The sequence below is a fragment of the Calypte anna genome, chromosome 1 (assembly GCF_003957555.1).
Source record: "Calypte anna isolate BGI_N300 chromosome 1, bCalAnn1_v1.p, whole genome shotgun sequence".
Taxonomy (NCBI): Eukaryota; Metazoa; Chordata; class Aves; order Apodiformes; family Trochilidae; genus Calypte; species Calypte anna.
Genome location: NC_044244.1, coordinates 111414383 through 111441707, shown reverse-complemented (window position 1 = coordinate 111441707; position 27325 = coordinate 111414383). Strand labels below are relative to the sequence as shown.

General features: G+C 40.7%; 1 protein-coding gene across 1 annotated transcript in view; it reads right to left on the bottom strand.

Annotated features, from left to right (window-relative positions):
- The window catches only part of PDXK (pyridoxal kinase), a 47665-nt gene extending 20614 nt beyond the window's left edge, over window positions 1–27051 (bottom strand). Inside the window, exons 1-3 of the mRNA XM_030469652.1 lie at window positions 26886–27051; window positions 8689–8743; window positions 573–677 (exon numbers count right to left, since the gene is read on the bottom strand). Coding sequence (XP_030325512.1) covers window positions 573–677; window positions 8689–8743; window positions 26886–26978 — 253 coding nt within the window. The 5' untranslated portion in view covers window positions 26979–27051. The remainder of the gene's footprint in view (window positions 1–572; window positions 678–8688; window positions 8744–26885) is intronic.
- Between the last annotated feature and the right edge of the window lie 274 nt (window positions 27052–27325).

Here is a 27325-nt window from a genome sequence, read left to right as displayed (position 1 = left end):
GATATAACAGAGTCAAAACCAAAATCCAGCCCTACTTTGCTCTGTATCCAAAGCACTACTCCTTAAAGATGAAGCAAAAAAGCAAGGACAAAAAACCGTGTACAAAATCATGCTATAGTATGCATGAAGTACTATATGTATGTATATGTATATATGTACTATATGTATATATATGCAGTACTATGAAGTACTGCACGGAGTGCTAGTGCTTCAAATTTAGGAGAAAGGATTAAGTCGTGCCTTCATAATACATTTTAAAATAATACTCTGCCATTCCTCATCATTTTTTCAGGCGAGGCACTCCCAAAACATTAATTAAGCCTGTACATGACTGGCCTGTAAAAGTCTGCAAACTACACAAGAGGCTCAACTTACCTATTATTATTATTCTATTACAATGTTTGTGGAGGAGAACCTTAGGTGCTTCAAACTAATCAGCATGAACAGCTGTGACTATAACACACAGATGAAATTGCAGGAGGAATCAAAGGAGGGAAAATGTATCATCTCTTTTATATATCTTTACTTTTGTAAAGGTGTCATGGGAACTTGGAGGAAGAAGTTCCCCTTACCTGTGAGTACGTAATCATAGCGGTTGACCTTGTTCAGCTTCAGTCCTTCATACAGCTCATGAAGTTCATTTGAATTTAACACCTGACCCTTCCAGTGGGAATAACCTGCAAAGTAAATGTGAATCAATTTTTCTAGAGCTACATTTTTCTATTTAGGATCACACAGACTATACACTTGGAGGGACTGCATCAGATATTAACACCAGAGAGCATTTCCACCTCCTCTTCTGTAAAAGACCATTGCCTGCTGTTGCTGGGTGAAAGCTGCTGTCAGCAGAAGAGTTAACACACTCAGCTTCTTCTTAGCATCTCTGCTTCTCAAGGGAATTAGAATGATTACAGTGGAGTCTGAGACTGTCCATTTATCAGCAAATCAAGCAGAGCAGACAAACTGCTGCCATGTGTTCCCATGGAGCCTACTCAACAATCCCTTTCCTGTGTGGAGGGGGGAAAACATATGTTTTAGACTTCACTGGAGGAGGGTGTCAGTAGAATCTATTTTTCTTATTTTATGTTATTAAAAAAAAAAAAAAAAAAGGAAAAGATTTGACAGGTAGATGACAAGCTTAAATGAAGTTGTGGATCTATCTTGACACAGACACGGTGTTCACTGGGACCTGCATATAATGAATAGAGTGACCACATCCATTGTCATGGATGCTCATTAAATTTACAATGTCATCTGTCAAATTTTCTGCCAAAAATACCACAATTTGAATGTTGAAGATCCCGGAAGAGGCAAAGGAGTATAAAAAAGACACTATAAGCAGACAAATAATATCCATACACACTTATCCTTGAATGACCTCTAATAATTATAAGTGAATGTTCTTGGCTGAGAAGTAGGTGGAATATGAAGTTATTTGGGAGAAGCTTTACTGATTTCAGCAACCAATGGACCAAGCCCCATGGCAGCTGATTTCAATAAAATAAAATGCGGAGATAAATAAAAAATCTTCCTTAATAGACTCTAAACATTTGTCAAAACATGTAAATGCACCTTGAACCTAACCTTTCCACCTAGACAGCAGCCATCACTCCCATATATTTAAGAGCAGGGATTGCACCAGGAGATTAGATGAAGCACCAGTGCTTGAACTCTCCAAACCTTCATAAATTCAGAATTTGTTAAAAAGCTTTTCTTTTCATCAACTGGAGTTAAGAAAAGTGAAATGTTACATGAGGTATCTTCTTCCACATCATCACTATGTGAAAACAAAGTATTTTGTTTGTTTTCATTTCTACTCTTGGAGCAGAAAATTCTGTGATAAAAACAGTTGACTTTGATTATCGCTATAAGCTGTGCTATTAAAGTAACTGTCAAAAGGTGCCTAGAGCCTAGGATAAGCACATTTTTCAGTTTTCCTTCTTATAAATGCAAATACACCCACAGTAGGGTGAGCAGATGGATCATTTTGTTCTCCTCGGCTCACAAAGGCCTCGCCTCTAAAACACAACTTGCTGCCAGCTGGCTGGGGAACTGAGTCACATCAGCCACTGTGATCCCCTCCCCAGCAAATGCTTTAAAAAGTCTCTGCAGAAACCAAGTGAGGGATTCCAGTATGTTACAGACAAACTGAGGGATTCCAGTGTGTTAGGAGTTCCACTCTAAAATATAGGATTCAAAACAGAAATAGCTCATACATAGGCACATGCCTAGCCCCAAGTAGATGAGGAACCCTTGATGACAACTGACTCAAGTATTGAGCTTATTTAACACAAATATGTAAGTTCATTCAGTTACATCTGCAGTTTCAGAGAAATAACCTGCCTTCTCCTCTTCCTCAAACCTCTGCTTCTTTAAAGTGCTGCAAAGACAGCCCAGCCCATACAGGAACAGAACAAAGTCCTTTTCATTCCATTCTGCCCATCAATGAAACTGAGTGCAGTTTTCACCCAGAATGAAGGTCAGATATAAGATTAATGGTCATTAATCTTACACACAGTCATAAAAACAGCTATGATAGATTGACCAGACCATGTAGATACTCTTAGGAGCCACTTCTCTAGATGGACCCTGCACATTCACTGTGCTGCCATTCAGAGAGACTTAAACAGGCTGGAGAGTTGGGCAGAGAGAAACATGATGAAATTCAACAAGGGGAAGTGTAGAGTCTTGCATTTGGGGAAGAACAACACGATGTCCCAGTATAGGTTGGGGGCTGACCTGCTGGAGAGCAGTGTAGGTGAAAGAGACCTGAGGGTCCTGGTAGACAAGAGGATGACCATGAGCCAGCAATGTGCCCTTGTGGCCAAGAAGGCCAATGGCATCCTGGGGTGCATTAGAAAGGGTGTGGTTAGTAGGTCAAGAGAGGTTCTCCTCCCCCTCTATTCTGCATTGGTGAGGCCACACCTGGAGTACTGTGTCCAGTTCTGGGCCCCTCAGTTCAAGACGGACAGGGAAGTGCTTGAAAGAGTCCAGCGCAGAGCTACTAAGATGATTAAGGGAGTGGAACATCTCCCTTATGAGGAAAGGCTGAGGGAGCTGGGTCTCTTTAGTTTGGAGAAAAGGAGACTGAGGGGTGACCTCATCAATGTTTTCAAATATGTAAGGGGTGAGTGTCAGGGAGATGGAGTTAGGCTCTTCTCAGTGGTGACCAGTGATAGGACAAGGGGTAATGGGTGTAAATTGGAGCATAGGAGGTTCAAGTTGAATATTCGAAAAAATTTTTTTACTGTAAGGGTGACAGAGCCCTGGAACAGGCTGCCCAGGGGGGTCGTGGAGTCTCCTTCACTGGAGACATTCAAAACCCGCCTGGACACGTTCCTATGCGAAGTGCTCTAGGTGGCCCTGCTCTGGCAGGGGGGGTTGGACTAGGTGATCTTTCGAGGTCCCTTCCAACCCCAAGGATTCTATGATTCTATGATTCTATGTCAAGCTGTCTTGAACAGCCAATGCACAGGGTCTGTGTCACACTGACCCTCCACTGATGGAGAGAAAGAGAGAAACAAAATGTCAGGTAGCAGCTCAGCTTAGCTCAGGAACTTTTGTTACCAACATGGGGCAGGGATATTGTTTGAACTGCATACCGATGACTTCCAAAGGTATTTAGAGGATCCTTTTTACCATCTGGAAACATGTGCAATGCAGCCTAAATCTAATCACATGATAGCTGGAGGAGGAAAAAAAAGCCCTAAGGAAGCTCTTGGGGAATCCCCAGTTATTCACACAGAAGAAAAAGGGCAATGCCATCACTGGATCCACAGAGAAATGTGATTTCAATCGAGCTGAATCCAAGTATGCAAAAACAAACACAATCAAAACTGGTGAGCAACATGGAAACTGACAGAAGCCCTTTCCCCAGGGAAAGTTCATGTAACATGATGAACAAGGGGCAAATTCAATAACACTGCACTTATCCTACTCCCTTGGTAGAAATTACAATCAAAAAGCAACTTCTGTAGAGGAGGAGAAGAAAAAACCTGTCACTCATGCTCAAAAAAGTGTTTAACTAACTGAAGGATGGACACCTTTGGGGTCCCAAACAGAAGGAGTGGAATGATCTTCAAATGGGAAAGACAAAAAAAACATATAAATACTGTGTGGTCAAAAAAACACTGAGTAGCCTTGAATTCACAGCTAGATAACAGGGAATGCCATCAAAAAGCCTAAACATGTGAAGTCCAATTGGATTTAGGGAAAAGCATGACAGTGGCTGGAGTTAAGGATGGTAACGAGGAATCTATGTCTTCCTGGCTAGACAAAAGAACTTGGCTGGAAACGAGCACATCTGAAGGCCCAGAACTGCATTGCAAGACCTAAAAGAAAGTCAGCTTTCTAAAAATGTTATCCCTACACCACTAAATAGAAGTAATCTGGGAAAAAGCAAGAGAAAACTGAAAATCTTCTATTTAACTGTCCGCTTACTATAACCCCTACACTGCAGTTACATTTCTGCTCAACAGCTCAGAAGTTCAAAGCAGCTGACTATTTGAACACACTGTACAAAAAACTCAGCCAAGAAAACTAAACAATGAGTTTCAAGTTTGTACTTGGCAAAACAACTGCATCCCATGTGGAGACTGCAGAGCTGGTTAGGCATAGCAGCTGGATAAAGTTATTACTCTTTTATCTTGGATATTAAGGTGAGATCTTGGCTTGTGTCTTCCACAGAAGAAGAAAGCTGAGTGTTCCTTGTTCTGGTTACAAAACTTCTAAACAACTCCCCTCAGTGCCAGACTGAGAGAGCATTATAAAAGAGGATACAGCTCTCCAAAACTGCACTTGGCTCAGACTAACCTTCATTAGTTTCCCAGGTTAGTAATAATTTTTGAGTATACAGATTAACATAACAATTTAAAAACTTTTATACACCTTCTGGGTATCTGTGTTACGGCCTTTTATGGCAATTAAATGTTATACATTTGATTTTAAGTAGCTAACGGAAAGACAGGCCACGATATGATGCCTCTTGTCACTTATCCCTCTAAAATGATAAACATAATTCATTAGTCTCTAAGAAAATGTCTTTCTTCATCTGTATGAAAAGACAAAAAAACCCCCAACAAACCACAACCAAGAGAGGCAGATAATACTGTACCCAAGATGCACTTAGATTTTTTTTTTTGCCTTCCTCCACTAGTACATTTTTTTCTCTTTTGGAATCAATTTATAAACCTCTTAATTACTTTCAAAAACAAGGAAAAAAGAATAAAAATCCCAGGCATACCAGAACAAAACAAAACAATAACAAAAAACAAGCTATGATTTAAGTATAGCAAGGCACATAAGATTTCTTTGTTTTCCAGCCCAGAACATTCTACTGTGAGATGCGAGTTCCTCCTGTGGTGCTCCTTGCGTAATTCTTGCAAGTCATTTCAGTAACCAAGTATTTCACATGGCAAAAAGGAAGAAAAATCTTGTGTTTGAAGCACATAATGGGCAGGTAATCTGGTCCCAGCTGTGCCACAGATTTTCTATGCCAACTGTGACTGGTCTAAACACAGGGCTCAATCTTCAGACACCAGGAGACCTTCAACAAAACCAGAAATAGAGTACCAAGTTCTCCTAAAGTGTATTTTTACAGCTGGTCAGTGTGAGAGTAAAATACTACCAGTGACAGGCATGAGTGGAGATCTTTTCCTTTTGTTCCTCACTATCTGGGTGTGAATGACTGGGTATGGGTGGCAGACTGTGAAGAATCACATCAAGATATAATTACAGCTTCTCGTGTATTAAGCTTACCAGCCAACCCAACCACCCACTACACATCCACTAAGTGGTAGTCGTAAGTGCTTTGCTTAAAAACTAAAAGAAAAGGAAGAGAAAAAAAATCAATAAAACCAGTCTGTTTGTTCTGGAGCAGTATCAAGGGTAGGATTTGGATGGCAAAGTAAGACCATTATATGCTTACCATTAACCTACCAATAAAACAAAAATTCAAATCACTGTAGAATTACAAATGTACTCCAAATGATCAACAATATAATAAAAAGCCCTAGGTTCTTATTTTTGCACATCAGACAACGAGATGCTTCTGCAAACAACAGAGTAAAACAGAATTAAAAGCACAGAACCTTTGTAGGTTGCATGACAGCTTCTTTCATTTGAACATGAAGCATGACGCCATTTAAGGGTGAGTCACTCTAATAAAAAGTTCCTCACCATGCAACATGACACACTGTTTTCCCAGGGGGACTGATTTTAAGCACATTTTCTGAATTTCAGGATTATCAGAGACTAAAGAAAGATGAATTTTCTGAGAAGGAGTCAGCAGAAATAGGCCCATAGTATCTTGCTAATTTGAAGACAGGGCAAAAAAAAAAAAGCAAAAGTGATTCACCAAAGAAACCCTGTTAGTCATGAATTCCCTTTGAATTTTATCTTTTACTGACAAAGACCATGTTTAAAATGGGGGATGGGGAAATATCAAAAAAGGAAGAAAGAATACCACATCCAAAACCTCACACACTTGGCTATCTGTGTCCCCTCTGGTATGTCACATTCATCTAGAAACTGCAGCTCACAGATTCTGAAGGAAGATTTTGCCCATCAGCTTCTATAATGAACACTGAAAGCCTTCTCTTAAGATCTTGTTCTTGTAGGAATTTCAAGTTATCTTCACCAGTTCACCCACCATCATTCCCATGTGTTGCAGCTCTGCTCCAGACACAGGCCACAGCCTAGCAGGGCAGTTTCTGCTCATTAATCCCTGCAGGGGCACAGATGGCACGTACATTGATTTGCAGGTACTACTGCAAATTTTGTGTGCTTCCTTTCTTCTTTGTTTCTTTTGTGACCCTTTCCTCTTTCAGACAAATTACCAATACTTTTCAAAGTAATCTTCTTTCACTCATGCTTGGCAAGTGCCAAACACACTATTGTAATTTTTTTCTGAAAGCTCTGCTTTCTGAAGTCACGAGGTTGTTCAGCAATCTACAGAAAGAAAAAAAATTAATGTGACACCTAAACACCAGGAGACAAAATACAAATTCCAAATATATTAATGTGTTATTTTGGAGGTATTTTTTTGTTTTGGGATATTCATTTAGGCCTTCTTAGACGGAAAAAAGCAAAAAAAAGCCCCCATTAACTTGTTCTTTCTACTATCTTCATTGTCTGTCAAACCTTGACAGAAGCACTGGTAATGTTTCTCCAGCTGTGATACTATTAAAAAATTACAATCTTCCTTCTTTTATGTTTTAGGAACCTAATCATCCTATCGGTCATGTAATTTTCCCACCTTCAGACATATTCATTTTATGGTCCAGTAACACCTCTATTGAGCTCTTTTCACGCCCTATAAAGCTGATTTAATCTTGAAACTGAAAGCCAACAAACGACAGGTGCTCATCTATTTTGAGTGCTGAGTTATTTCACGTGAAAAAATTGTTTAATTTCTGGAAGATTACAGCAGTTTTGCCCAGCTAACAATAACTGAACAATAAGAAATCCTGAACTCCAAAACTGAATAAACTCCAAAAGTCACGTATAACTATCTATTTAAAAACTAAAAGAACCTTTGGTCTATGCCAAAGGGTACAAACAAAATAAGCAGCATTTTGCCTGAGCCAGGAAAGAACCCCCCACCTTTTGTTCAATTATTACTTCTATCATGCCTTTTCTCAGCAAACAGAGATGACTTTCTGGCTACCCTTGAAACATTCACATCTTTTTCACAGGATGACACTAAGTTCCTTCCATGCTAGTACATCTTATAATCATTTGAAAGCTGCATGGAGTGCGACATAGTAAGAGGACAGAAGCTTTCTGGTCTGCTCTGTTTCAAAAACTTAGCAGTTTGTTAATAGAGCTGTACCTGTGAGGCACTAGGGAACTATCACCACTTTTGGGTTTTTTTCTTTTTCAGAAATAATTTTTGCTCTTTTCCAAGATGATAAAGTCAGAATTTGTTCAAGAATTATTTTTTTAAGACTTTTGTAGAACTTCTTCATCTAGAGTAGATCTCTCCTCAAACAACCTGCTACCACCATGACAGTAGATGTGCCTCTACTGGTCAAAACCAGCAAGTCCCCTGGAGCTCCTTCATGGGTGAAACATATTTCTAACATGAACAAGCATTTCAGCTTTTTTTTTTTCAAAAATAAAGTCCTCTAGCACTGTGAGTGTTAGGAACTCAGAAAATACTATGTGAATGCATCACATTTAGGCTTAGAACCCAAGCAAAAATAGACTCAAATGTATGAACACTCTCTCCAGAATGCAATTTTTAGGATAATTGCTAGTCATCTAGGTAGGCACATAGAGAGAAGACACTGAGTCTAGCCCAGTATTCCTCTGATGTTTGGGGCTGGTAACATGATTATGAGTGTCACAGGGCCATAATGCAATGAAAACAGCACCGAAGACTCCCCAAGTATAGATGGCTCTATTTGACATTTCACCACCCAAGTTAATTAGATTACTGACTAACAAAAGAAACTCATGCTCTGAAGTAGCAAAACAGGACATTACCACATCATATCATGCCCTTATCCCAAATACAGACTTCTTTGAGACTTGAATAAAAATATGAAAATTACATCCTTGTCCTATATCCTGAAAATGTGAGTGAAAATTTAAGACCCTTTTCCCTGTCATGGGATGAGGTGAGCCATATGTTGAGTAGGGCTGAGTGACTGCATGGTGATACCTGAACACACATGAAAATTTTACCTGTGTGGTTTGAGAACTGGACAGAGTTCACCGTATCAACTTCAAATCCCAAAACCTGGAACAGAACACAGAAACATTTCTTTTACTAACACAGCTTCGTGAATATGTTAGCATTATTACAAAACAAAATAATGGATTCTTACTCCCCAGTGCATGTTTAAAAATCTTGGGTGCTATTTTTAAAGTGAAAGCTGAGTAAACATACATGCAACACAAACAAATGCATAGTAGTTTACTTCAGCAGTGTATGTGGAACAGAACAGACATTGGCAACACCACCAGAAAAACAGAGCTCTGGATCCTCAGGCTACAGTTCATATAGGGATAAGTACAGAGAGGATGGTTCAGCAGCAATCACTGAAGCCCTGAAGAAAGCTTGACTAGTCTTTCACAGCAAGAAACACGGTCTAAATTTCAAGGTACTAAATTACTGCTAAAAACAGAGGGAGAATGCTGTTGGTGTTCCAGTAAGCAAATCTTTCTAGAAGGACAGACAGATTTTTAAGGGGATCAGTGTTATGAGCCACACTTGGATGTCACAAGCAGTTTCTTTCCAAATGAAAGAGAATAGAAAGAAATCACTGGGAATTAATTCGAGGCATGATTAGGAAATCAAAGGGAGAGAGGTCTTAAAAACACGAAGTAATAAAAGCCTAAGGCATGCTCCAAAAGCCAGCTGCTACCTCATGTTACCAGCAATCCAGATACTGAAATCTCCAAGAATTTGCTACTGCATTCAATAAACACATTCTTGTTGTCCCCAAAAGAGATCAATATTATGAAAATAAGAGCACTGAATCAGAAAGCTAATGAGGATTTTTAACCTGACAGTAGCAGCTTAATGCAGGCTTGCACTGCTGTTCAAGCCATTTTTAGACATTTTTATCTGCCACAAAAGAAATTCTAATGCAACAGTGACGTAACAGTCTGACAATTAATATATGTTTCCACATCCTACTTGCTCTGAGTAAGAATTCTCCTCAAAAGAGGAGCTGCTATATATGGCTCAGTGAGTCACGCTGGGAGATAACAGCAATGATGCATTGCTGTTTATGATCCATTTTCAGGCAGTTTGCTGGGGAGGGGGGAGCGAACAAACAAAGCCTTTGCCAGTCACGTTTTTCACCGAAACACACGCCTCTCCCTTTTAATCATCAAAATATATTCACATATATTAAAAATCTCTGAAGGTATTCTGGCAGATATTAGCTTTTTCCTTGCACATGAAAGCCACTGAGTGATAAGCCCCTTATTTCAAACCCTGGGCCATTACAAGATGGAGGTACGTGCTGCAATGGTTTTCATAGCTCAGAGTCCACATAAGTCTTCACAGAGTAAGTCTATTTCAATAGCCAATAAAGGTTTCTGTTCATACCTAATCAGAAAGCAAAGTAATCTTATGTTAATAATAGACAGAATGGTGAGTTGTTTGAGCCTGATCAAATAAAAATGAACTTCAGCTTCTACTGTTACCCCAGTTTCTTGTTTCACTTTGGTGGATTGCATTTTAAGACCCAGGAATTAAAAGGGGTGAGAACATGGCAATATTGTGATGTTCACCATGATGTTTACACAGGCTCTTCCAAGACATAAACGAGAACATTGCCTCAAGCCAGACTGTCATCCCACATGCAAATCTCCTTCCTGCAATGAGCAGACCTAAGTTCTTCCTCCCTTCAAACAACTTGGCAACAACTGTGAATTAGTCTATTTCTGTGCAATACTGATAACATCTCACCAACTATTTAATGCCTGACTCTAATGAACACACTTCCTAGGATTCACTAACTAATCAGGTTTACAGTTAGTGCTTGATGGAAGAAGAGCACACACTCAACTGCTCATGGGGAGGGCTGCTCCACAACACAGACAAATACCAGCTGTACCAGTTGTGGCCACCAGTACAAGCACTCCTTCTTTACTGACTCCAACAGCAGTAGTTATCATTTGATTTCCCAACAAGCTTTTTTTGCAGGATTACAGATTTCTGGTTTGGTTAATCTGCTTTAACCAGCAGAGGGCAAAACACAAGGGAGGGTGCCTCTCCTGGAGACAGCTAGGTAACTGGTTAGCTTATTTGGGTGCTGGGTAAAAGAGAGTTCAAAAAAGTGCTCTTGGGTAGTTAAGGAAAAATCAAGACAGCTCAAACTCTGAAAAGGGACCTCAATACTTTGACTTTTGGTACAAAACAGGTTAGAAGGCTTTAAATGTCCCCATAGCAATCACTTCCTTGTGTTAGTCTATTCCTTTGAATAAATGCACATTACTACAATCTAACACACCTAAATCATGTAATTCTCTAGTTCTGATTCAACCCTCCAGATAGAGCACAGTTACTCTACGGAACTTCCTTTTACATAGATTCATATCAAAACTTAAAAGGCATAAAATGTCATTTAAAAAACAAAGTATAAATAGAAAATATAGTTAGTACTACCTTTAAAATGAGAGTTACAAATGTTGAAATCTAGGCTTAGTCTAAAGTATTAAAACAATAAAAATAATTATGAAGTCAAGTCAACACAAATTCAGTATACCTTTGCTAGAAAAGCAAACTGAATTTAAGCCTCAAGGAATTTAATCAGCAGATCATTAATCGAAAACAGTGTTTATTGAAGTCCTAAGAGCAGTTTTTGACAGTATCATCTCTTCCACAGATAAAGACTGTGTCTTAAAATGAACTATACAAACCAAAATTAAGAACTTGTTCACTTACAGTGGATAAAGAAATGTTACCTTCTTCAACCAATGACTGAAAAAACAGTACTAACAGTCTTGTTAAATCTTTTTAATATATTCCCATATTTTTGCTTTCTTAGGCAGAAATAACTAAAAGCACTGATCGTGAGATATTTTTTACTTAAATAAAAAGTTCTACCCAGGCCAGAGGTTAAATAAATCTTAAATGAAATTTAGTTACCTAATTAGAAATAGGCAAGTTTTGTACGTTCAGACCTAGAAAACTGAGATCAGAGAAGACCTATTGAATCAGATCAATCATACATAGTAAAGTCTCTCATATTTGTACAAAAAATTATGCGTTTAGCTGGACATCAACAATTTCTTCAATGTTGTAACCCAGTAAAAATCAACCTTTCCTTTGGAAAATCCACTAGAAAGTGCAAATTCAACACAGGACTCAAAATTACTTACAAGTTTCTTGCTTGTCAATATGAAACACATTTAAATTTCTTATTTTAATTCATGGATTTAAAAATCAATCCACTGCAGTTACTGTTGTTTTTTTCTACATACAGAAACAAATTTCTTCATGTGTTTGAAGTATATACATATATACATGAGCCAGATCAGCTGTCACCTCAACACCTTTCCATATTTCATGAGCAACCAAAACGCTGTAACGCAGCAAGCACTTCACATGAAATGGCAAATAATTATGAAGTGAGATCTATACAGTCATTTTGTGGCATTCAGTCAACAGAGGACAAATACGTACAAGCTGGTAATGGTTAATCATAGTTCAATGAAGTGAGCAGTTGTCTCTGCTCTGCTAAAAAAAAAAATACAGCCGAAGCCCAAAGTAGTGCTTGGCTAGGCCCACCTGTGTGATAAATGCCTTTACTGAGATACTGACAGGTTCGCCTTGTACTCCCTGCTGCCCCATTTTCCCTTGGCTTCCTGAATTTCTCTGCCTCTCAGTCTGCTACCTGTACAACACGACCCCATTTGGGGTTTTGTAATTGTCATTTTTCCGCGTGCTGTGTGTGTATGTACTTAGGTGTTCCTTGCGCTTCTCTGTAAATAAACTGAAGGAACTCACTTCACATGGATTTTGCCTGTGTCACAGCTAACATCTTCAGATTGTATATTAGTACGAGGACTGAACTTACAAAGAAACACACAATAATGCTTAACTTATTGCTTCTCTTTGCCACCCTGTAAATAGTCCGTACCTGAGTTACTTGCCCTGCTCCCTGTTGAAAGAGTCCTGCGTTAATATATCATAGAATCATAGAATTGGCTGGGTTGGAAGGGACCTCTGAGATCGAGTCCAACCCTTGAACCACCGTTGCGGTTGCTAGACCATGGCACTGAGTGCCACATCCAGTCTCTTTTGAAATATCTCCAGGGATGGAGAATCCACTGCTTCCAAGGGCAGCCCATTCCAATGCTTGATCACCCTCTCCATAAAGAAATTCTTTCTAATATCTAACTTAAGCTTCCCCTGGCACAACTTAAGACCATGCCCTCTTGTCTTGCTGAGAGTTGCCTGGGAGAAGAGACAACCGCCCCTGGCTACACCCTCCTTTCAGGGAGTTGTAGAGAGTGATGAGGTCTCCCCTGAGCTGCCTCTTCTCCAGGCTGAACAGCCCCAGCTCCCTCAGCCTCTCCTCATAGGATCTGTGCTCGAGTCCCTTCACCAGCCTGGTTGCCCTCCTTTGGACCTGCTCCAGGACCTCGATATCCTTCCTGAACTGAGGGCCCAGAACTGGACACAGGACTCGAGGTGTGGCCTCACCAGGGCTGAGTACAGGGGCAGAATCACTTCCTTGGACCTGCTGGCGACGCTGTTCCTGCCTCTGGTTTTGGAAATGTACATTACAGCAGATACTCTGCAAAAATGCCCCTCCAGGGCTCCAGATGCCAGGGACACACATCATCTATGCTAATATTATCCTGTTCTGGATGATCACCAGTGGTTTCCACCTCTCCCTGCTGTCAGCCTCCATAAGTATCATTTGCCTGCAGAACTGCATATCTAAACCCATAGCCAGTTTGGGTAAGGATGATAAATGCTCTTCAAAGGAAAAAGATAACTGAGTTCACCCTAAATCTCTCAGCCTCCAGTCTAAGCACATATCAAAGAATGCTTTTCTTAACCCAAACTGAGGTTGCCTGTGTTGCATCATATAGTGACATTTACAGCAATTGAAGTCTCAGAGGAAAATGGGTGAACCAAACATTTACCTGTCCTCAAGAAAAGAAGGCAGAACTGTTACATTTCAAAAAACAAACCAAAATCAAAAAAACCCACAAAACATCAAAAAGGTGGGAGCTTTGTATTTGGAAGGCGTAGCTGGCAGATCTGAATGACATATTCCAGAAATATATTTTGAACATTAAATCAAAATAGACACACTGGAGCAGAACGCATTTGAAGAAACAGCTTGCATGAAATACAACTCCAACATTATGCGTGAGACTTAGTTCTTCCTCAAAAATACCTGAAGGAAAGGGACAAACATTATCCAGTTCCTCCCATAGTACAGAAAGCACTATCCCCAGCCTTGCAAAGAGAAGGTGCATCACTTGTGCAGGCACCTAATCTACAGAACTTTCAGAATTTACAACTTCAAACTAGCAAGTGCTTGAGGGAAAAATCAATATATTAGAAAGGAAGAGACTTCAAAATACATTGATAACTTCCTAAGGTGCTCCTTCTTTTTGGAAAACTTGACAAACAGCCTGGTTTGCCTAAAAAACACACTAGTAATTTAAACATACCCATCCACCAAACTACAAATAAAAAGCCAAAAGCCCCTCAGAGGGCTTTTTTTTTTTTTTCCAAGTATGTGACAGTAACATGAAACCAAACAAAAGCTTGAAGACCCCCCGTATATAATCACATTTCTTACAGAGGATCTCCTTCCTTATCCAAATTTAGACCATAGGTGGCTTTATTGCTGTTAACAGGACACAGCTACTGTAGGGTCCCTATCAACAGGAAAATCACCTTTACAGCAATGTAACACTGACAGATGATGCATCAGTCAGGACAAAGTTTTATAGCATAAAGACATCCATAAACAAAGGGAGTTAAAGAGACTTTAAAAAACACGATTTATGAGGAGTTTTCAAGAAGTTTTGTGGTACATTCACAAATTCATAACTTTTAGCATTGTATGTGTATAATCCACAAGCTGAATTAGCCAGTAATACCTGTATTTTTCTATAAAATAACTGTATCACATACAGAAAAAACATTCCATCCTTCCTGATCTTCCTATCTAACCAAGCTTAATTGACAGTCATTAACAGATTTAACATTAATGCCACAGTGAAAATTACTCTATTAAACAAGGTAATTGAGGCTTTGGGGTTTTTTTGCTAAGTAGTGCCAGCTATACCTTCCAATATGAAAGTTGCTGTATCAGGCCATGAAACATACTATGTATTCACTGTATTTTGCATATACCTGGTGATGGTTATGTACTATAATTTGGAATTTTATTTTACACAGTCACCACTGTAGTTCCAGTGAACATCATTGCTCCACTTTATTCTTCTGGACACTGAACAGAAACAGTTTAAAAAGCTGAATTTCTGCAATCAAATTAATCTAGAGGGGAAGAAAGAAAAAGAACTTCTCAGTTGCAGCCTGCACCTCTCATTGTGTGCCAGATCTTTCACTTAATTGCATCTCCTTCCATTTGACACAGAATCAAAAGACTACTGGGTGTAGAAAATTAGAACTTAAACTCAGTTTGAGAAAAGGAACTTGGAGGAGAAGAGAAGGCATGTGCTGGCAATTAGTGAAGCAGGCATAATTGGTAGTGTGGGTTGATAAACCAAATTCAACCTGCTGCTGACTAACCCAATCTCTTTTTTCACTTTCTGAACTTTTACTAAACCATACCATGTAGATAATGAGAATTCTGTACATATAATATAGCACTATTTTAGTGCAACATTTGACAAAGCACTGCAAGAAAAACCATTAAGATCTTGGAGATATTGTGCAAGGATAAAAATACAAGAACAAAAAAAAAAACCAAACTAGCTAAAGAACAGGGATGCTGGAGACACTGTTGGCAATTCACTAATCCAGAGTCAGGTTCCAAATAGGCCACTTCAGATTCTGAGGTTAGAAACAGACAATTACAAAAAGGACAATTAAAAAAATACAACAGATGACCTTGATGAAAAAAGAAGCTATTCCACCAGTAAACAAGAGAGACACAGAAAACACAGGAAACTCTGTGACAGATATAAAATATATATATACATACAGGTATTTGCATAGTATCTGATACTTATTAAAAGATAATTTTAAACTCTTAAAAAACCCTACAAAGTACGCTATATGAAGACTACACAAACAATACACACACAGAAAATACCCCCCAAAAAAATCCATTTACAAACAGCCTGGTTAGAAATGTTCACACTAAAAATCAATGCTGGAAAACCACAATCCATCATGCCTTTCCCTGCCTGAATCTACCTTTCACTTCAACTTTTTGTACCCTCAACTCAAACTCCACACATTTCTTAAACTGTTTTTATAGTAACAATATATGCTGAAGCCACATCTTTTTGATGCTCAGTTGTTGCTCCACAGCCACAAGTTCTCAGGCCAACAACTACCCCCATATCAGCAAAACCAAGACAAGTCAACCACATTAGGTTGCCTAAGGCCTGTTCTAAGTGACAGTCCTTTTCCACCTTTGATCACCTATCAGTTTTCAGGCTTTAATAGCTGAGCAGAACTGAACACCACAGAGGACTTCCTAAAGACTGGAGCAAAAAGAAAATACCTTCTCTCTTTTAACAGCAGACTGCAATTTTTATCAAAGTGCCCTGGCAAAATTGGTGCTTAGAGAGAACTTGCAGATGAGCTGATCTCGCTGTAACATTGTGACCTTCACAACAGAAAGAACTCAACAGCCTCAGACTGCAGTGAATTTCTTCTCCAGCAGCCTGTTTCTTCATTTTTCTGAGAAGGTTTGCAATCTAAGTACATATCTGAAATGCTATCGGGCCAAATTCAAGATAAGGGTTATAGTGGCTTAAATATGCTGCTCCAAGTAAGCTTTGGAGACACAGGTATGCTTCAGAGCAAATACCACTATTTTACACCTTGACAGACTAATTAGTATGTACTGATAACTATTCAAGGCAAGATACTTAGACAACATGAAATACATGCCTTTATCAAAATTCCTCAAAGTTGTTTTTTGGGGGTTTTTTGGGTTTTTTGGCTGCCCAAACAGCCTCTTGTGCCTGCAAGATGCACATGTTTACCAACATTACTCTATGCATCACACCAGTTCAGTCTGGGATCAACCTGACCCCATAGATTATAGAGGCTCTATTAACCTTCCTATGTGCAGAAGGTCATTCCTGCCAGCTGGGGTGGGACCAAGTGATGGATCCCTAAGACACTGATTTATAAGGGCTAAGGAAAATGAACAACAACGAAATTACAGCTTGTTTTTCCCTTCAATCTTCCCAGTAAAGGACAAACATGGAAAAAATGAGGGTGAGGTGGTGCTGTGGGTGTCTGACTGCTTGCCACCCAAGAAATGTATTTCCCTTCCATCGTAAGACTCTGTTTACTATTAGGTAATAGTGACTTCAGATACTGATTTCAGAAGTAGACATTGCAGTTGACACAAAATTTGCAGGTTCACTGCAAAATTCTGATTCATCATCTTCATGCTGCTTCCTTCTGCACTTGAATGTTATTTGACAAAAACACCATACTTGTCACCCTCCTGCCAACTGGAACCGTGCAGTGCTACACAAGGAAGTTTACAAACACTGAGTAGGAGATGCAGACACACACAGCAGCAATAGATCCAATAGGCAGGGACTGATCTCTTGTTTATTTTGGTGAATGAAACGGAGAGGGAATCCCACCACACATTCTTTTCTTTTGATTTTCATTTGATTTTTTTTTTCTGGTCCTGCTGTTAAAAGTTTGGATAGCCAGCTCTCTAAACTTCAGCCCATTAGCAAGGCATGGCAAGCACATCATGTACATATATCTAAGGTGGAGTTATCCTGCAAGGAGATTTGTTTTATTCAGCACATATGTTTTATTTGGTCTTCTTAGGTAGACTATGAATGGATCCCACTCCCCCATCAAAGCTTTAGGTGTTAAAACTTCAAGGTAACATGCTTGTACAAACAAAACAGGAAACAACCTTCTGAAAGAGTTGCCATGTTACAGAAAGATCACACTGAGGCCACTACAAGGAAATAATGAAGGTTCTAGAGAACAGCTAAATGTCTCATCAGTTCCTTCAGAGCAAGCAGATGTCTTTGATAAGAATCTGTGTTGAAGAATGTTTCCTTCAGCAGATAAGAGGTGCAAGAGCCTGGGGCTTGCTCCTGTCTACCACATCTTAGTTATGCCAAAAAATCTATCTGTAGGGCTGTGTAGGGAACTGGACTGGGAAAGTGACTCACAAGATAAATAAGCATTTTCTTCTTTTCCTTCTTTGTCAAGGTATTTATAACCTGGATGGCTCCTCAGAGCAGTTTACCACATGGCCTCACAAAATTACTTTTCTTGGAAGAGCTGAAGTGAACAGCAAAATAGTGCAGCTGGAAGAACCAGCTGGTGGCAGTAAGGCAAGTGCAAAAGTTTCTCAAGGTCTCTTTGCTACTGAAACCAGCAGGTGGTGAAACTACGCCCTAGAGAGTAAGTGGCAACATAAAAGCTCTCTAATTTCAAAACTAAGTTGTGAGACATTTACTTAGTTATTGCATTAATTAGCAGAGGCACAATGTTAGTTCCATTAAGTACAGTGCAAACAGAAATAACCATCCCAAAGATAAAGCTACTGCAATATCTGACTACAAAAGGAAGGGGTTCTGACGCAGGTTGTACCTTGTGCTGGTCTGCAAACAGCAAGTGCTTAATGTACCATTACTGCTAGCCTCAGTTCTGACCATGTTTTAAACATCTTTTTTCCATTTCTGTTAGCTACTCAGAATATCTGATGTTTTCCACAGGTAATGCAATGCCCACTCCAATGAGACAGGTGCTGTACTTGGCCAGAAAGGTGAGAGAAACCACAGTGAAGGGCTGGCTGGCTGAAAGAAGTTTTACTTCCAGGCTGAACTTGTTCAGTAGTACTCATCACCTACAAAAAAATGCTGTAAAAATATATTAAGGTATGCAGATTCAGAAAAAAAAGATACATTTTTATAAATTGATTAGATTTAGGTCAAGCTTCACTAAATAGATCATCATAAGCTCTGGCATATAATTCTGCAAAAACAGTAGAAAATTTTAAGAATTTAGCAAGCATTTGTTTATATTATTACTTATTTTCTTTTTATTTTCTTTTTCTCTAAGACAGAATAACCTTGCACAGTAAGATGCCAAAAGAAAACAAATATTTTAGTTTTAACAATAGAGAACTTTTAATGGGGATATCAACGTGAAGACACTTGGCTTCATTGGCTAGCAATCTGCCAAGGTAAATGAGAGAAAAAAGTTTTCCATATTCTGATATTATCGGACTGAGCAGCACTTCACTTCTTTGTCAGTTTCAAATATAGAATCACAGAAAGTCAGGGGTTGGAAGGGACCTCGACCTCAAAAAATCACCTAGTCCAACCCCTCACACCCTACAAGAGCAGGGTCACCTCCAGCAGGTCACACCGGAACACATCCAGGTGGGTTTTGAATGTCTCCAGGGAAGGAGACTCCACAACCTCCCTGGGCAGCCTCTCCAGTGCTCTGTCACCCTCACAGTGAAATGATTCTTCCTAATATTTATAGGGAACCTCCTATGCTTCAGTTTATAACCATTGCCCCTTGTCTTATTGTTTGTCACCCCTGAGGAAAGGTTGACTCCATCCTCCTGGCACTCACCCCTTACATATTTATAAACATTAATGAGGTCACCCCTCATTCTCCTCTCTCCAAGATGAACAGACCCAGCTCCCTCAGCCTTTCCTCATAAGGGAGATGTTCCACTCCCTCAGTCAGCTTGGTCGCTCTGCACTGGACTCTTTCAAGCAGTTCCCTGTCCTTCTGGAACTGAGGGGCCCAGAACTGGACTCAATATTCCAGTATGATGACCTAAAAACTGCAGGATGCCATTACTGAAGATTTCTGTGTATTTCCTCCCTTCAGGTTACTACAGTCACCAATAGCAGCATATCCCTTGCTTGAGATCATAGAATCATAGAATCATAGAATTGGCTGGGTTGGAAGGGACCTCAGAGATCATCAAGTCCAACCCTTGAACCACCGTTGCGGTTGCTAGACCATGGCACTGAGTGCCACATCCAGTCTCTTTTGAAATATCTCCAGGGATGGAGAATCCACTACTTCCCTGGGCAGCCCATTCCAATGCCTGATCACTCTCTCCATAAAGAAATTCTTTCTAATATCTAACCTAAATTTCCCCTGGCACAACTTAAGACCATGCCCTCTTGTCTTGTTGAAAGTTGTCTGGCAAAAGAGACCAACGTCCACCCGGTTACACCCTCCTTTCAGGGAGTTGTAGACAGCGATGAGGTCTCCCCTGAGCCTCCTCTTCTCCAGGCTGAACAGCCCCAGCTCTCTCAGCCTCTCCTCATAGGGTCTGTGCTCGAGTCCCTTCACCAGCCTGGTTGCCCTCCTTTGGACCTGATTTTCACAAAGATCCTCTTCTGAGAGGTAAAACATTACTGGACCCCACAGTGGGGAGAAGGGGAACAACCGTGCTCAGCCTTGAAAGGTTCTGCTGGGTCAGGAATACCATTTGCTTCCATTTTTGGAAACCACTCCACCTACGTATCAGGAAGCAGCTCTCCAGCTTTTGCTTTGCCCCAGGGGACTCTTCACCAATTTTTGCTCTAGCACCTCTTCAACACAACACATCCCTCTGGCAAGAGGTACTTTGGATTCCCAAGACAGCAAAGTTAAATCACCATGGAAGGATTTCTGCTCAGCCCAAACCAGTCCATATGCTTAAAATTTACATAGGTTGACAGAAGGTGAAGTGAGGTTTGGTTGTTTGTTTCTTTAATGAACCAAGTATGAGCTTTCTGTATCACAGTTCTCTCCTACTCTATGGGTAATTGTTCCACATGTTCAGGGAACTGGAGCTCAGAGGTGTCACAGGTTAATTAGCATCAACAAATAAAAGTCCTGAACAAGGACTTGAAAAAACTGAGGTAGTGTAGCATAGTCAAAACCCAGTTCAGTAATACTTTTTTGCTATGACAAGCTACACCACAGCTGCCAAGCCACAGCATGATGGACCGGTCTGGCTTCTGTTGGGGCACGTATTACCTATCAACACTGAACTGCTTGACAAGTTTCAAATTCTATCCTCATAATCCATTTTTGCTCTGTGGATTCCTATACAGGCGCACACTATCTCACACAAGCATTTTAGAAGAACGGACATTTTATGTGTCAGGACTAATGTCAAAATGACGTTAACCTTGCTGCACCAGCTCAAGCCTGTTTTCCACACAACACAACCAACTGAAGTGGAACTTCCACTTGCATCTTTTCAGCCTAAGGAAGCTAAAAATACCTGCCTGCCATATGTTCAGTCAGCCATTGATAATTCCATACCTAAAATAATAAAATATGTTCCTCCAAGGACAGGTGGCCATCATTTTGGAAGTAAATAGAAAAAATGGAAAGTAAGGGGCAACACTTTACTAAAAGGGAGATTTTAAAGAACTATCAATAGCTTTGTACGTAAACTACTTTTCTCAGGTGTGTTTCGTACATACAAAGTACATATATACATTTGTACACACACACAAGTAAAGATTTTATTATTTCAAATCACTTTTTTAAACTTCATGTCAGTTTATGTATTAAAATGTACTGAAATGACTTTAAGCTCCCTTTATGAGCTTAATGCATCTTAAAATGTTTCTCTCAGGTTTTGAACTGTAATATACAATATACAATTAGCATTTCTGTATTTTCATGACACGAACATATTTAATATATTGCCAAAAGTGATTTTTAGAAACAGTTATGGCACTACTATAGCATACAGATGATGACAGCCCAGTTCTCTGTTTATTAGAGCCCATGTTCAGTCCTGCCATTTAGTCATCACTAATTCCAGCTGTACTTCTTCCAGGAAGGTTGAAATTACTCCAATTTTTCAAAACTATTGTTCCTCATTAGAACTTGAAAAGTTTTTTATTAAAAGTTTGTAAAGAAATTTGGAATCTCTTAGTTAACAGCTCTACACAAATCTAAACTACTACTGAGATCCCAGCATTTTTCCCAGTTCTTTCCCTCAGTTTACTCTGTCTTCAAGTAATGTTAAAAGCTGCTGCTCCTGAAGACCCCTATCACTTTTTTTTTTTCCAGTTTCAAGGCATTTTCCACTCTTTTGTCCTCCCTCATAGCTGTCCTACTCCTCTGTCAGCTTACCATAGAGATCAAAAGTCCATCTCCTACAGTCTTCTCAGAAATTCAAAGTTCTCACAGTTCATACAAGCCAGAAGAAGAGCCAGAGCCATCTTTTCTTCATGTGTGGCTCAATCTGGAAAAGCACTTCCAGAAAGTTCTGGTAAAGCTTCTTCCTAGAAATCCAGACTGCCAGAAAGGGAAACACCCTGTTAAGACCTTTTGGATTACAAGTCTTTTTCAGGGCCTCACCTTGCACAAGGTATTTGTCAGACTTTTGCAATTACCTATACTGACATCCACAGAATGAGAGAATGATGCTTACATAGCTATGAACAAGCCTTCCCAGAGGGGTTACAGGTTTTTTATTGGTTTGGTTTTGGTTTTTTTAATTCATCTGTCCCGTTTACCTTTCTTAAAAGAACAAATTCCAGAAGCAAGGAAGAAAACCAGGCTTCCACAAGCTTTGCTTGAAGTTGAACCTAGAGCCACCATTATTGTTTCAGATATGTTTTAGGACAATCCTCAGATATTGTGAAAAGCAAATACATTCTTTTATCTTTGTATTTACTTTTTGTTTAAGGATTAGGCCTTTTTAGACTTTGATGTCCAATAAAAATAACAGCTAGCCAGTAAGAGCATTTATTACTGTTACTCTGTAAAGACTTTGATTGATCCTTCTTCTTACTCATATAATTAACACAATAAAAGTAGGTTTTGAAAAACTTAACAAGCAGTCATCTTAAATAAGAAATGCTCTTTATCTCTCTTCCTGCACAGTACTTAATGTATTTGACTAGATTGCTCAAATGAGAGACAAAAAAAAAAAAAAAAAAAAAAAAAGCCTTAAACTAGGGCAGCAGAAAATCATTAAAGATAGGACACTTTATGCACTAAGTTTGGCACCTGGTACATATATTTTATATACCTGTTTTGGTCTCAGCATATGAACGCACCCTTGGCCAAACATTGCAACTCAAGACTACTCATAAGTATTAAAGAAATTATTGTCTGTGCAGACCAAAGATGTTTTCCCATATTTTTTCCAATTAAGAAGGAGCTAAAAATATAGACTTACTTTTCCTTTTATAAAAGATAATTGCTGAGAACTGGTCTAAGAATGAGAACCATCTGCCCTTTTTACCACCTGAACAGACAACTATTAAAAAAAAAAAATAATAATTGAACAGATTTATTTCACAAGACCATCTCATACCGCATTGTAGAATTTGTTTATTATAGTGGTATCCTACAACTAAGAACAGATGTATTTCATTTTCCAGGTCCAATTAATATTATTTGTCCAAGCTTCTAGCTGTCTTCAAGGTAAGCAGATATAAATGGAAGTCAGTAATTAACTACTTGAAACATAGAAAGAATTTCTTTACCGAGAGGGTGATCAGGCATTGGAATGGGCTGCCCAGGGAGGTAGTGGATTCTCCGTCCCTGGAGATATTAAAAAAGAGACTGGATGTGGCACTCAGTGCCATGGTCTGGTAACTGCAGCGGTGGTGGATCAAAGGTTGGACTTGATGATCTCTGAGGTCCCTTCCAACCCAGCTGATTCTATGATTCTGTGATTCGATGATAGACCAAATTTTATCAAATTCTGTGAATATTAGGGCAGATACACACACACACACAAAAAAACCAACCAAAAACAAACTCAAAAACCACCATAATCATGTTCCATTTGCATTATCAAGCAAGGCAAGACAAAGTACAGAACACTCTGGGTTTCACTATTACCTATGCATAAGCAAAGACCAACAGTCTCTGGCTTGCAGTCAGGAGTACAACCTAGCCCAGCGGCAACCAAATGTTAATGTTCAGAGTCCGGGTAAAATCATCTCAGACTTTCTCCTGTCCCTTCTGTCTACTTCAAACCTCTTCTTGGAAACTCATAAGAGTCCCAAAGGACTGAACATACAGACCAAATACGCATCCATAGGAGCTGATATTATGATGGGCGTAGTGTATGAATCTTAAATTATCTGCTTACCAAAATTTTTCCTGATGTTCCAATCAAGTAATTCTGCAGAACAGCATTAGGCTTGCCTCTGTGTATGCATTCTGCCACTTGAGAAGAACTGCTACTCTCTATTTGCCACTGCTGCACCTCATGCTTATTGCCACATTCTACCTACCTAGAAGGTGGAGGAGGCAGTAAAGGTAAGCTAAAATTATATTTAAAACCAATAAATAAAAAGATCTCTCTTAAGGAAGAAAACACATATTATAACAATGAATGTCACATTATACCATGACACATGGTGAAAACATACACTATTATTTTATATCCTAAAAATTATGACAAATATTAGTCAAGTAGGAGAAACTTTCTGGGGTGTTTTAAAACAGTTTATCTGACTGACAATGGCAACCCCCTAAGTTAATGTTCACTTGACTGCTCTTCCTCTCTTTAGCGCTGGACAGCCCTAAACAATTTTCTGATACCAAAAAGTTGCTCAAGTTACATAACTGTGAAGTATCTAATAACTATTTTTAATATAATCCAGAACCACCTTCAGAACTTTTAAAGAGGCAGTAAAACCATGCAAGTAAAAACCATTTAAACGCTTGAGAAGGCCAAATTCAAAGCATAGCTGAGGACAGTTCACTTCCTGTCATTTTACTATCCAGAAAATTCAGGCATATGTATCCTCTAAGATCTATTAATTCATCTAGCATCATAAACTACTTGAGCAAATGTGTTTTAACCTGAAACGGTGTAAAGGGTTCTGGCATTTCTCAGCCAGCTATATTATTTCCATTTTTTTGGAAATCTGCATTTACCACATACATCACAGAAGAAGTACTTCCACACACCTACCTTTGAAACACTTTAAAAATACTTCAGTTTCTAGTGTAATGGAAGCCTGACAAAGCATTATCAGTGGTTAAAAAGAGACTGAGAAGTTCTCTACTGTGCACACTGCTAACCTGCCTATTGTTAATAACACTAATAATGTCACACACTTCCACCAAAAATAATGTCATAGACTTCCACCAATCATTTAAACTTGACTGATGTTCTCCCAGAAGTGCAACGGCATCTGCAACAGCTGATGAAAGCAAGTCTGGTTTCCTACTTGGCTGCTGCTGTCCAAAAGCAGATTCCTGAACTGTTCTATCAGGATTTCAGTCCATCAGGCCTAGCATGTACACACACAGAAATATTTACACACATTTTGCCTTGCAGACTCAATACTGATGAGCTCAGAAGGAAGTCTCATTCAACCATTATTTGTTTTGAACACCAAAGTAAAAAAGAGAATGGGAAATAATATAAGCATGCCTGACACAACTTCATTAAGGGTTATCTACACTGGATTTTCAAGTGCAGCACATATAGTTCAGTTGTTCCTCAACTATCTTCTTCCCCCATCCCAATAACTTCTTTTTACACTATACACCAAGGAACATTACACAGTGTGAGCATGCGAGCCCCCTGAACAGAATACATTTACAACATCAATAGAACTTTTTAAACACAGTAGTATTTTATAGCATCCTTGTCAAGGAACCAAAGACACTTCACAGAAACCAATTTGTCAAGTCATATGAGACGTCCATACAGAGGCTTATATGCACAGAAGGGCCAAGTTACAGAGGAGTAAAGAAAACCTCTGACACAAAATCAGAATGAAGACAGCAGTTTGAGAGACAGGAGATTTCTGGAATAAGTACTTTATAAGAAGAATTTGCCCTTCTGCTACCACAAAAATACCAGGGGAGGTCACAATTTAGAGGTCATTCTGTTAAGAAAGGAGGGACAGTTGGCCTGCAGATCACAACAGCCTTTCAGGCATGGGTCTCCACGTACACAGGTTTTTCCACAATACATGTATTTCATATGTACCTTTCATCATCATCATCATCACATGTATCATTCATCACCTTCACCACATACTAATTTTCAAGAGACTGGGTCACACTCTAGTTGGGTAGTGATAAAAGGGTATGATGCTAGCTTGTTGCTGGCCTGATCTCAGGTACTTAATTTATCAGAGTATACCATCTCCTGTGTGTAGTCAAGTGAGATTACAGCATTGTTTTTTAAGCATGTACCAAGATAACTAATGTCACAACACACTGTGGTCTGGCAAGAGATTCTTAGGCAGCAGCCTCCTTACAGCCAGACCTGTGTCAAGGAACAAAGACCCCTTAATGGCAAGGCCCCAAATTAGCCCCTTTTTATACTGACACTCCACAGGAGAGAACATATTGACGTACAAAGGCTCACCCCAAAGCACACCAATGTTTTCCCACTGTCAGCTAGACCTCCGTAAGCAAATCTGAAGTCAGCACATGACAACCACGAAGGCGAAGATCCAATTATACCCTCAAGCCTCGGGTCATGTAAGCTAGTTTCTCTGGCCCAGCCTCATAGAGTCATTAAGTGGTCCTTACACTCTACTACAGCTTCCTCAAATCCTCAGAATCCTCAGAAGCGCTGGGGCTCTACATAGCTCCACAGCCTACAAGGACCAGAGGGGCTCAGCACAAGGCCATGGGCCCACCAAGCCCACCTCGTTTTCTCCACCTTAGGACAGCCAAACCCAAGCTGTGTACGCCTGTCAAGTGCAGCAGTGCTGCCCTCCAGCAGGAGCCCGAACGATGCCGGAGCACGCACGCCCCGGAGGCAGCCTCACAACACCGCAGCGTGAACCCGAGCAAACCCACCAGAAGCTCTTCCCTCGCCCTTTTCAGCCTGCTCGCCCTACCACAAGCCTGAAACCCGCAGGGAGAGGACATTACGTTAGCGGGAGCCGCGGGCCGGGTCGGGCCGTGCGGCGCAGAGCCGGCGGGAGGCGCAGCCGCACCGGCCCCCGGCTCGCCGGGCTGCGCGGAGACGCGGGACGGTCACAACCCCTGGCTCCCCCCGCTCCAGACCTGAGTTCTGACCCTTGAGAGGGGCGGCGAGGGCGCCTGGATCGGCTGCTCTCCGGACCTTAACCCCGCTGTGCAGGAAAAGGAGGCGGCCACCCCTCTCCTGCTTGCCCCAGCCCGCCGGGCAGCGCTGCCGCTTACACGCCACCTGCCCGGCTCCCCCCCTCGCCGCCCCGCTGAAAGAGGAGCGCCGAGGCGTGCGGCGAAAAGCCGGTCCGCTCCCGCTTACCTGCAGGGGGAAGGTGGCCGCTTTGTTGCCCACGTATCCGCGGACGACGTGGCTCTGGATGGAGAGCACCCGGCACTCGCTCTCCGGCTCCATGGCCGCGCTTGGGCCCGGGTGGCGGTGGCGGCGCCGGCACCAAGAGCCGGGAGGCGGAGCGCGGAGGGGCCGTCACACGCTCGCCCTCCCCTCCTGTCACACACACACACGCCCCACCCCTCCTCTCTTCCCCCCCCCCTCCCTTTCCCTCCTCACTGCTCTCTACCCCCAAACCCCACCCCCGCCGAACCGAGGCCGTCGGGGGGTTCGAGGGGGACGCTCAAAGGGGCCGTCCGCGCCCTCACTGCCCAGGTAGCGCTGCGGGGTAGGCGCCGCGGCACCCACCGGCGGCACCTGATGCCCTTCCCCTGCTTTCCGCCCCCCTCACAGCCCACACCCCACACACC